Here is an 11,994-nt window from a genome sequence, read left to right as displayed (position 1 = left end):
ATTGGCTGCATAAGCTAAGAGGGGAGTAGAGAGGGGAGAGGGAGAGGGAGGAGGGGAGGCCAGCAGGCGGGCACATCAACAACCGCTCCAAGTACAACATGTAAAACGAGGGACGTATACATCACTTCATGCCACCCCAACACCAACTCCGCCGATCAGGCCAGGGCCAGGATTTGCCAGGCCAGACTGGCCTCCAGCTGCCAGACTGGCCTAGCTGCCAGACTGGCCTAGCTGCCAGGCCAATGAAGGCCAGGCCGGCCTATCCCAGGCCAGACGGCCAGCCGCCACCACCACGGGCCAGCCTCCGGCATACCCAGGCCAGGCCGGGCACAGCCGGGCCAGACTGGCTCATTCCAGCTGTAGCCAGTCAGCCGCCAGCCCCGGCCAGCCACAGCCTGGGCCCAAAGCCGGGCCAGGCCGCCCAGCCGGGTTAGACTGGCTTTAGCTGGGCCAGACTGGCTCATTTAGGCCAGGCTGGCTTCAGCTGCCAGGCCGGCCTAGCTTCGGGCCAGGCTGGCCTTAGCTGCCAGGCCGGCTCATTTGTGCTGTGACTGGCCTAGCTGGGCCAGGCCGGTTTAGCTGCCAGCTGGCTTGAAGGCTGTGCTCGGCTCAGCTGCCAGGCTGGCTCAGTTGCCAGGCTGGCCTATTTTGTGCCAGGCTGCTTAGCTGGGCTAGCTGGCAGTTGCCAGGCTGGGCTTAGCTGCCAGGCCTGGCTTCAGTTGTGTTGTGCCTAGCTCTAGCTGCTGTGCTGGGCTTGTTGCCAGGCTTCGCCTCAGCCGCCAGCCTGGCCTAGCTGGGCCAGGCCGGCCTAGCCAAAATTTGTGACTGGCTCTCAGCCAGGCCAGCTGGCTCAGCTGCCAGGCTGCCTCATCTGTGCCAGGCCGGCTTTAGCTGCCAGGCTGGCACAGCTGCCAGGCGGCGACCGCAGGCCAGCCTGGGTTTGCCGTCAGCCGGCCACAGCCGGGCCACCAGGCCACTAAACAAACAGACTGGCCCAAATGGGCCAGGCCTGGCCTAGCCGGGCCAGGCCGGCCTGCTCATTTGCGGCCAGGCCGGCCTCAGCCGCCAGGCCGGCCTACTTCCAGGCCAGCCCCGCGCCAGCCGCCAGCCTGGCCTTAGCCAGCCAGGCCGGCTCAGCTGGGCCAGGCTCGGCCTCAGCTCGCCAGCTCGGCCTAGCCGTGTGCCCAGCCCAGCCGCCAGGCCGGCCTCAGCTGCCAGGCCGGGCCTCATCGGTGCCAGCCGGCTCAGCTGCCAGGCCAGCCCCAGCCGGGCCAGGCCGGCCTCAGCCGCCAGGCCGGCCTCAGCCGGGCCAGGCCGGCCTCCAGCTGCCAGGCCGGCCTAGCCAGCCGTGTGCCTGCCTAGCCATGCTAGGCTGGCCTATTTGTGGCCAGGCTGGCTTCAGCTGCCAGGCTGCTTCTAGCTGGGCGCCAGTTTAGCTGCTGTGCTGGCTTCAGCTGCCAGGCTGGCCTAGCTGCCAGCTGGCTTCAGCTGCCAGGAAGCTGGTTTGCTGCTAGCTGGCTTGAAGGCTGTGCTGGCTTTCAGCTGCCAGCTGGGCTGCCAAGCAGGCTGCAGCTGTGCTGTGCTGGCTAGCCAAGCAGTGCTGGCTTAGCTGCCAGCTGGGTTTTAGCTGCCAGGCTGGGTTTTAGCGGGGTTAGGTTGGTTAGTTGCTAGGTTGGTTTAGTTGGGTTAGTTGGTTTAGTTGGGTTAGGTTAGGCTGCAGGAGCCATGTTAAGAACATAAGAACATAAGAATGGAGGAAACTGCAGGAGCCACTGGGCCCATACTAGCAATCTCCTATCGCTCATATATATCCGTCCAACCTATGTTTGAAGTCATCCAGCGTGTTCGAGTCAATGATGATATTTGGTAACTTGTTCCACTCCATCCACTACTCTATTTCCAAACCAGTTTACTCATCTCGAGCCTAAATCTAACTATGTCTAATTTAAAACCATTGCACGAGTTCGCTCCTGGTTGATAGTTCGAGTACCTGTTATATCACCTTGTTTAGCCTCTGACTTCCATTTATACACCTTCTATCATATCGCTCTCTCTACGTCTCGGAGTGCAAATTAAGATGCTTTAACTTGCCTCTGTACTCAAGGTTCCTGATGCCCGGATTAGTCTTCTATCATACTTCTATACTCTTTTCTAGGGATTCTATATCCATTCTGTAGTACAGTACCAGAACTGAACTGCATAATCAAAGTGAGGTCCACACGTGCAAGATATAGTTTTAGGATGACCTCGCTAGTCTTGTAACTACCCTCTTTGTATGAACCCAAGTACTTTGTTAGCCTTGTTTCGAGCAAATAAGCATTATTGTCTTGGTTTAGATTCCTACTAATCATTACTCCCAAAAACTTTCTCACAGTCGGATTTTCATAACATCGTTGTTCATCTGATGTCTGATTTATTTACATCTTCTAGGCGAAGTACTTTTACATTTGTTCGCCTTTTAAATTTCATCTGCCATTTTTTCTGTGACCTCGTCAGATTTAATCACACGCCCTATTCTAGTGTCATCAGCAATTTATTTAGTTGCTGTCTAGGCCTATATATTTATATTGTTAATATACATAAAAAATACTAATGGTCCAAGTACTGGTAGCCTTTGGGGTACTCCACTAGTGACATATCCCAATGGGATTTAGTGCCATTAATGCTACTTCGCTAGTTTCCTGCCCTGTAACCACACCCTAATCCATTTTAGAATATCTCCAATTTGTTTCCACTTTACGTCTTAGTCTTGCAAAATCGACATATACCACATTATAACAGTGTCCGTCATCCACTGATTCGATAACAGTTAAAAAGAATGATAATATTTGTCATATATGGCTGACCACTTGTTTGGTTAGGGTTATAGGAACTAGGTCACGGTCATGTTAACGAAAATAAACAGTACAAAACATTTAGAAGAGTAAACGCAAATTAGTAACAATTTATTGATAAAAATACTAGGATGTGAGTTTTTTAGCAATGAACTGAGAGAGAGAGAGAGAGAGAGAGAGAGAGAGAGAGGGGGGTCGATCAGCTGTTCCAACTCAAATTAATCACGGTACGAGCGGTAATCATAATGAGCAGTTATGGACCCCACTACCAATTAATTCGACAAACTATAATTTAACCTGACCCACCAGGTGAGAATTGACCAAAACGTTAACTACTAATATTAAGCCACGCCACGAGATATCTTTGTTAACTCCTACCTTTACCTCCACCCCTACCTCCTGCCTTTACCTCCTACCTTACCTCCTCCCTTTACCTCCACCCTTACCCACCCTTACTCCCACCTTACCTCCCACTCACCTCCCGCCTTACCTCCCACTCTACCTCCTGCCTTTACCCTCCTACCTTACCTCCTCCCTTACCTCCCACCTTACCTCCCACCTTTACCTCCTGCCTTACCTCCACCCCACCTCCTACCTTTACCTCCTGCCTTACCTCCTGCCTTTACCTCCTACCTTTTACCTCCCGCCTTTTTGCCTCCTGCTTTTTTACCTCCTACCTTACCTCCTGCCTTTACCTCCTGCCTCCTACCTTTCTCCTCACGCCTTTACTCCTGGCTTTACCTCCTACCTTTACCTCCTGTCTTTACCTCCCACCTTTACTTCCTCCTGCCTTTACCCTACCTTACTCCTGCCTTTAATACCTCCTGCCTTTCCTACCTTTACCTCCTACCTTTTCTTCCTCCCTTTTACCTCCTACCTTACCTCCTGCCTTTTCCTCCTGCCTTTACCTCCACACTTTACCTCCTGCCTTACCTCCTGCCTTTAACTCCACCTTACCTCCCACCTTTACCTCCACCCTTTTTTTTTTTTTTTCTCTTCCACCCTTTTTTCCTTTTGTACCTCCTGCCTTACCTCCTACCTTACTCCACCCTTTCCTCCTGCCTTTACTCCACCCTTACCTCCCTGCCTTACTCCCCTACCTTACTCCCACCTTTTATCTCCTGCCTTTACCTCCTGCTTTACCTCCTACCTTTACCTCCTGCCTTTACCTCCACCTCACTTACCTCCTGCCTTTACCTCCACCCTTACCTACCTTTACCTCCACCCTTACCTTCCACCCTTACCTCCTTGGTTTTACCTCCTGCCTTTACTCTACCTTACTGCCACCATTTACCTCCTACCTACCTCCTACCTTTACCTCCACCCTTTACCTCCCTACCTTACCTCCTACCACTCTCAACCCTTACCTCCTGCCTTACCTCCTGCCTTTACCTCCTACCTTTACCTCCACCCTTTACCTCCTGCCTTTTACTCTCCTGCCTTACCTCCAACTTAACTCCTGCCTTTACCTTCCTGGGTCTTTACCTCCTGAATTTTACCTCCTGGGCCTTTACTCCCACCTTACCTCCTGCCTTACTTCCACCTTACTCCTGGGCTTTTACCTCCTACCTTACTCTGCCTTTACCTCCTACCTTTACCTCCTACCTTTACCTCCTGCCTACCTCCTGCCTTTTACCTCCTACCTTACCTCCTGCCTTACCTCCACCCTTACTCCTGCCTTTACCTCCTACCTTTACCTCAACCCTCTACCTCTGCCTTTACCTCCACCCCCTACCTCCTGCCTTTACCTCCTACCTTACCCACCCTTACCTCCCTGCCTCCTGCACCCCCACCTCCTGCCTCTACCTCCTGCTCTTACCTCCACCCTTACCTCCCACCTTTACCTCCACCCTTCCTCCCACCTACTCTCAACCTGTTACCTCCTGCCTTTACCTCCTACCTTACCTCCTGCCTTTACCTCCCACCTTACCTCCACCTTACCTCCTGCCTTTACCTCCTGCCTTACCTCCACCCTTACCTCCTGCCTTTGCCTCTACCCCTTTACCTCCTGCCTTTATCTCCTACCTTACCTCCCAGCTCTTGCCTCCACCTTACCTCCTGCCTACTGCACCTCTTACCTCCTGCCTTACCTCCTGCCCTTTTACCTCCACCCTTACCTCCTGCCTTTACCTCCTGCCTTACCTCCTGCCTTTACCTCCCAGCCTTACTTCCACCTTTGCCTCCACCCTACCTCCTACCTTTACCTCCCGCTCTACCTCCTACCTTCACCTTCCTGCCTTTACTCCTACCTACCTCCTGCCTCACTCTCCTGCCTTTACTCTCCTGCCTTTTTGCCTCCTTCCTTACCTCCTGCCTTTACCTCCTACCTACCTGGCCTTACCTCCTACCTCCTGCCTTGCCCCTACCTCCCAAGCCTTACCTCCTACTTCCTCCTGCCTTTACCTCCTACCTTACTTTCCTACCTTTACACCTCCTGCCTTTACCTCCTGCTTTACCTCCACCCTTTACTCCTCCTACCTTTACCTCCACCCTTGCCTCCTACCTTTACCTCCTGCCTTTACCTCCTACCTTTTACCTCCTGCCTACCTCCCACCTTTACCTCCACCTTACCTCTTGGCCCTTACCTCCACCCTCTACCACCCCTTTACCTCCTACCTTTACCTCCTACCTTTACCTCCTACTCTCCTGCCTTTACCTCCTACCTTCCTCCTGCCTTACCTCCTACCTACCCACCCTACCTGCCTTGACCTCCTACCTTGCCTCCACCCTTTACCTCCTACCTTGACCTCCTACCTTTACCTCCACCCTTTACCTTCACCCTTAATACCTCCTACCTTGACCTCGTACCTTTACCTCCTACCTTTACCTCCACCCTTACCTCCGCTACCCTACCTTTTACCTCCTGCCTTTACCTCTGCCTTTACCTCCTACTCTTTACCTCCTACCTTACCTCTACCTTTACCTCCTACCTTGACCTCCTACTACCTCTACCTTTACCTCCACCCCACTTCCTACCTTACCTCCTACTCACTCCACCCTACCTCCTGCCTTACCTCTACCTTACCTCCTACCTCTACCTCCCCCTTTGCCCTCACCTACCTCCACCCTTTTTACCTCCTTTACCTCTGCCTTTACCTCCTGCCTTACCTCCTCCACCTCCACCCTTACCTCCTGCACTCCTACCTTACTCCTACTACCTGCTGCTACCTCCTCCACCCTTTTTACCTCCACTTACTCCACCTTTACCTCCTGCCTTTACCTCCACCCTTACCTCCACCATTACCTCCACCTCTTTACCTCCTGCCTACCACTCTACCTCCTGCCTTTGCCTCCACCTTACCTCCTGCCTTTACCTCCACCCTTTACCTTCTTCCTCCACCCTACCTCCCGCCTACCTCCTGCCTTTACCTCCTACCTTTTACCTCCTGCCTTACCTCCTGCCTTACCTCCCTGCCTTACCTCCTGCCTTTACTCTCCTACCCTTTTACCTCCTACCTTTACCTCCTGCCTTACCCCTGCCTTTACCTCCCACCTTCACCGCCTTACTCTCCTACCTTACCTCCTGCCTTTACCTCTGCCTTTACCTCCCTGCCTACCTCCTTCCTTACCTCCTGCCTTTACCTCCCTACCTTTACCTCCAGCTTACCTCCTACCTTTTTACCTCCTGCCTTTACTTCCACCCTTTACCTCCTGCCTTACCTCCTACCTTACCTCCCGCTCCTACCTCCACCTTTTACCTCCTACCTTTACCTCCACTTACCTCCTGCCTTTACCTCCCTCCTCTACCTCCACCCTTTACCTCCCACCTTTACCTCCTGCCCCTTTTACCTCCTACCTTACCTCCTGCCTCACCTCCTGCCTTACCTCCTGCCTTTACCTCCTACCTTTACCTCTACCTTTTACCTCCTGCCTTACCTCCCACCACTCTACCCTTTACCTCCTACCTTACCTCCTACCTTACCTCCTACCTTACCTCCTGCCTTACCTCCTACCTTTACCTCTGCCTTTACCTCCCACCTTTACCTCCACCCTTTACCTCCTACCTTGACCTCCTACCTTTACCTCCACCTTTACCTCCTACCTGACCTCCTACCTTACTCCACCCTTACCTCCCTTACCTCCCTACCTTGACCTCCTACCTACCTCACCTTTACCTCCACCCTTTTACCTCCTGCCTTTACCTCCTCTACCTCCTCCTACCTCCACCCTTTACCTCCTACCTTACCTCCACCTTTACCTCCACTTTACCTCCTACCTACCTCCCACTCCTCTCCTACCTTTTACCTCCACCCTTTACCTCCACCTTACCTCCTACCTTACCTCCACCTTTACTCCCCTGCCTTTACCTCCTACCTACCTCCTACCTTACCTCCTCACCTTACCTCCTCCCTTACTCCACCTCTTACTCCACCCCTTTACCCTGCCTTACCTCCTGCCTTACCTCCCCTACCTTCCTACCTCCTCCCTGCCTTTTTACCTCCCACCACCTTTACCTTACCTCCACCTTTACCTCACTACCTCCTGCCTTTACCTCCACCCTTACCTCCACCCTTTACCTCCACCCTTTACCTCCACCCTTTACCTCCTACTACCTCCTGCCTTTCCTTCTGCCTTCTCCACACCTCCTGCCTTTACCTCCTGCCTTTACCTCCTACCTTTACATCCTACCTTTACCTCCTACCTTTACCTCCGCCTTACCTCCTACCTTTACCCCATCCCTCCTGCCTTACTCCACCCTTTACCTCGCTACCTCCTGCCTTTACCTCCCTTTACCTCCCACCTTACCTCCTGCCTTTACCTCCTACCTTTACCTCCCTACCTTTACCTCCTACCTACCACCTGCCTTACCTCCTGCCTTTACCTCCCGCCTTACCTCCTACCTTACCTCCTACCTTTACCTCCTACCCTTTACCTCCACCTTTACCTCCCGCCTTACCTCCTGCCTTTACCTCCTACCTTACCTCTACCCCATACCTCGCCTTTACCTCCTTCCTTTACCTCTACCTTACCTCCTACCTTTTTACCTCCTACCTTTTACCTCCTGCCTTACCTCCCTACCTTTTACCTCCTGCCTTTACCTCCACCCTTGCCTCCTGCCTCTTTTACCTCCTACCTTTACCCTCCTGCCTTTACCTCCACCCTTACCTCCTGCCTTTACCTCCTGCTCTACCTCCTACCTTTCCTCCTACCTTTACTCCACCCTTTACCTCCTGCCTTTACCTCCTGCCTTTCCTCCTGCCTACTTCCATCTCTTTACCTCACCTTTTACCTCCTACTTTTACCTCCTCTGCTTCTACCTCCCCTGCTTACCTCCTGCTCTACCACTCCTTTACCTCCTACTCTTACCTCCACCTCCTTACTCCTGCCTCCTGTCTTTACTTCCACCTTTACTCCTGCCTTACTCTCCCGTTTACCCTGCCTTTGCTCCTGCCTTCTTCCTCCTACCTTACCTCCTGCCTTACCTCCTGCCTTCCTCCTGCCTTTCTCCTGTCTTACTCCTGCCTTTCCTGCCTTTTTACCTCCTGCCTTTACCTCCCTCTTTACCTCCACCTTACCTCCTACCTTTACCTCCACCTTCCTCCTGCCTTTACCTCCTGCCTTTACCTCACCCTTTACCTCCACCCTTTACCTCCTACCTTTTACCTCCTGCCTTACCTCCTACCTTTACCTCCTACCTTGACCTCCTACCTTTACCTCCTACCTTTACCTCCTACCTTGACCTCCTACCTTCCTCCTACCTTTTACCCTCCTGCTTACCTCCTACCTCCACCACCAACCTCTATATTTACCTCCTACCTCCACCGACCTCTATATTTACCTCCTACCTCCACCACCGACCTCTGCATTTACCTCCTACCTCCACCACCGACCTCTATATTTACCTCCTACCTCCACCACCAACCTCACATTTACCTCCTACCTCCACCACCAACCTCTATATTTACCTCCAACCTCCACCACCGGCCTCTACATTTACCTCCTACCTCTCCCTCCACACGCTACCCATTAAGTTTCTTCTGGTTATGACCCAATAAAATTCCTTACTACTTTAACCCAGCCATTACTCTCTCTCTCTCTCTCTCTCTCTCTCTCTCTCTCTCTCTCTCTCTCTCTCTCTCTCTCTCTCTCTCTCTCTCCAGCATGAAGATAGAGTCAGTACAGTAGAGAGCTCAGCAGTGTGAAGATAAAGTCAGTACAGTACAGAGCTCAGCAGTGTGAAGATAGAGTCAGTACAGTAGAGAGCTCAGCAGTGTGAAGATAAAGTCAGTACAGTACAGAGCTCAGCAGTGTGAAGATAGAGTCAGTACAGTACAGAGCTCAGCAGTGTGAAGATAAAGTCAGTAAAGTACAGGGTCAGCACAGTACAGAGCTCAGCAGCGTGAAGATAGAGTCAGTACAGTACAGAGCTCAGCAGCGTGAAGATAAAGTCAGTACAGTACAGAGCTCAGCAGCGTGAAGATAGAGTCAGTACAGTACAGAGTTCAGCAGCGTGAAGATAGAGTCAGTACAGTACAGAGCTCAGCAGCGTGAAGATAGAGTCAGTTCAGTACAGACCTCAGCAGCGTGAAGATAAAGTCAGTACAGTACAGAGCTCAGCAGCGTGAAGATAGAGTCAGTACAGTACAGAGCTCAGCAGCGTGAAGATAGAGTCAGTTCAGTACAGACCTCAGCAGCGTGAAGATAGAGTCAGTACAGTACAGAGCTCAGCGGTGTGAAGATAGAGTCAGTACAGTACAGAGCTCAGCAGTGTGAAGATAGAGTCAGTACAGTACAGAGCTCAGCAGCGTGAAGATGGAGTCAGTACAGTACAGAGCTCAGCAGCGTGAAGGACGTCATGTGTTGGGATAAATCCGCTAAATTGGAGTAAATCTCGATAATCCCTGACACGGGGAGACGACAGGGGCGGCTGGCAAGACTTCCCACGTCCCCTCCAAGGATTACACCAGCACCTCAGCCTCCAACCTTGAACCCCTGTTACCTACACCCACCACACCACCTGAACCTTGAACCCCTAAACAATTGAAACTCGAACTCTGAATACCGAACCCAGAGCCAGGAACCATGAATCCCACTCTAAGAAACATGAACCCTGAACTTCGAATACCGAACTAAATGAACCTTGAAATGTGAACGTCGAGTCTTGAATCTTTTGAAACAATAACTGAGATAAATTTCTAAGTGATGAACCTGTACACTTTATGACACTTAAAAATTATTACACACATTAACATCTTTATAAGTGAAGAATAATTTGTCGTAAGTAATAATAGTTTCATAAAGTATCAGAAAATTACTTAGAGACAGAGCTGTTTTCTACACTAGACGGGTTCCGATTTCGGGCACAGGGTTCACAATTTGTGTTCGGGGTTCAGATTACGGGGTTCACTATACAGGGTCAAGGCTTACGGTTCAGGGTTCAGTATTTCGGTTCAGGGTTCAGTATTTCGGTTTGGGGTTCATGATACGGGTTCGAATTGAGGGTCCAGGGTTCACTATACGGGATTCGGGATTAAAGTTCAGGGTTCGTATTGCGGTTCATGCCTGACCTCACTGTTGAAAGTCGTGTGAGAACTGCGACACACGGGCCAAGACCTGGATTACTGTGGCACACACACACACACACACACACACACTTATATAGTTAAACAAATCACTATATAGAAAACAAAATAATTAAGATGACCTTTTAAACAACACTTCGGGAATTACCTCTTTTGTTCACCAAGAAATAGTAATAATAATAATAATAACAATAATAATAATAATAATAACAATAATAATAATAATAATAATAATAATAATAATAATAATAATAATAATAATAATAATAATAATAATAATAATAATATGTTGTTTATGTTGTTTAACAAAAATATAGTGTTAGGACAGGCCAGGAATCCAATGCTCTGTTTGTTCATCTGAGGATAATAAGCATTGCATTGACTGGGATAATTTGAGTAATGGCATGTACAAACTGGATAATTTCGTAATTAAGAAGATTTGTAACTAGGTGAAAAGGTTGGGTCATCTTACCCTCTGACCTGACTACCGACTGCTGCGGTGCTTTTTGAAGATTAGTAGGGTCACTACCTAATAACCTGACTATTGTGGACTTGATCTCACCCTCCTCTACTGTATAAATATTTGCCTTGTTATGTATTTCTCCTTAGTCTGTACTCACCCCTGAAGATGTGAATTACACGAAAGCGCTTGGGAACTTCGTGTTTTCTTTTTCCTGTGGTTATCAGCATATATATATATATATATATATATATATATATATATATATATATATATATATATATATATATATATATATATATATATATATATATATATATATATATATATATATATATACTGATAAAATAATTGGTTTATTATCCTGCCCTCAACTACGTGGTGGGAATAAGCTTTCAGTCCTGTCTGTCTGTCCCTAAAATAACTCAAGAACGGGCTTACAAGGTTCACATGAAAAATTGTTGATGCAAATTGCCTTAAATTAACCAAATATTACCATGGTAACGGTTGGCGCAGAAATAACACAACAGTTTTTAGAGATACAGAAAACGGTGACGTGAGACAGTGTGTCCAGCGGTGACTACAATAATGTACAGCAAGAGTGTCACTTGTTTGTTTATCCTACCATGGTAAAAATTAACGGGCTGGGATTATGGAAGTTTTAATACTGTTGTCTATTAACATTATATATATATATATATATATATATATATATATATATATATATATATATATATATATATATATATATATACCTCACTAATCATCTACTTGAGTACTATCCTTCACGCCCACCTTACATACCTGGTGAAAACATGGAGGGTGAAGGGGGGAGGGTGAGTGAGGGGAGGGAAGAGGGTGAGAAAAGGAACGAGAAAGAAAGGGGATGAGGGTGGTGGAGAGGGATGGTGAGAGGGAGGGAGGGAGGGAGGGAGGGAGGCTGTCACCTCAATAGTCTCAACGTGTAATAAAGTCCGAGTGATAAACACTTCACAACGACACTGTCCTAATGACGCCTTGCCACCACCTACCATTACTACCTTACGGATGTGGGGAAAATATACTCTATGTGTGTGTGTGTGTGTGTGTGTGTGTGTTAAACATCATCGTAAACACTAATAAATAATCAATACACATCACGACTCATCATCTTATTGAACACGTTAAGGCCCCAAGA

General features: G+C 49.4%; 2 protein-coding genes across 2 annotated transcripts; both read left to right on the top strand.

Annotated features, from left to right (window-relative positions):
* Positions 1 to 128: 128 nt before the first annotated feature.
* On the top strand, positions 129 to 434 carry LOC121879885 (proline-rich protein 2-like). The gene has a single exon (XM_042386669.1). The coding sequence runs from the start codon at positions 129 to 131 to the stop codon at positions 432 to 434; it is 306 nt and encodes a 101-aa protein (XP_042242603.1).
* A 564-nt stretch (positions 435 to 998) lies between these two features.
* LOC121879884 (translation initiation factor IF-2-like) lies at positions 999 to 1,436 on the top strand. The gene has a single exon (XM_042386668.1). It carries the CDS (start codon positions 999 to 1,001, stop codon positions 1,434 to 1,436), a length of 438 nt encoding a protein of 145 aa, XP_042242602.1.
* The last annotated feature ends 10,558 nt before the right edge of the window (positions 1,437 to 11,994 follow it).

This window comes from Homarus americanus, unplaced genomic scaffold (genome assembly GCF_018991925.1).
Source record: "Homarus americanus isolate GMGI-L3 unplaced genomic scaffold, GMGI_Hamer_2.0 scaffold21428, whole genome shotgun sequence".
Lineage (NCBI taxonomy): Eukaryota > Metazoa > Arthropoda > Malacostraca > Decapoda > Nephropidae > Homarus > Homarus americanus.
The sequence above is the reverse complement of the archived record's forward strand: the minus strand, read 5'-3'. Positions and strand labels throughout refer to the sequence as shown.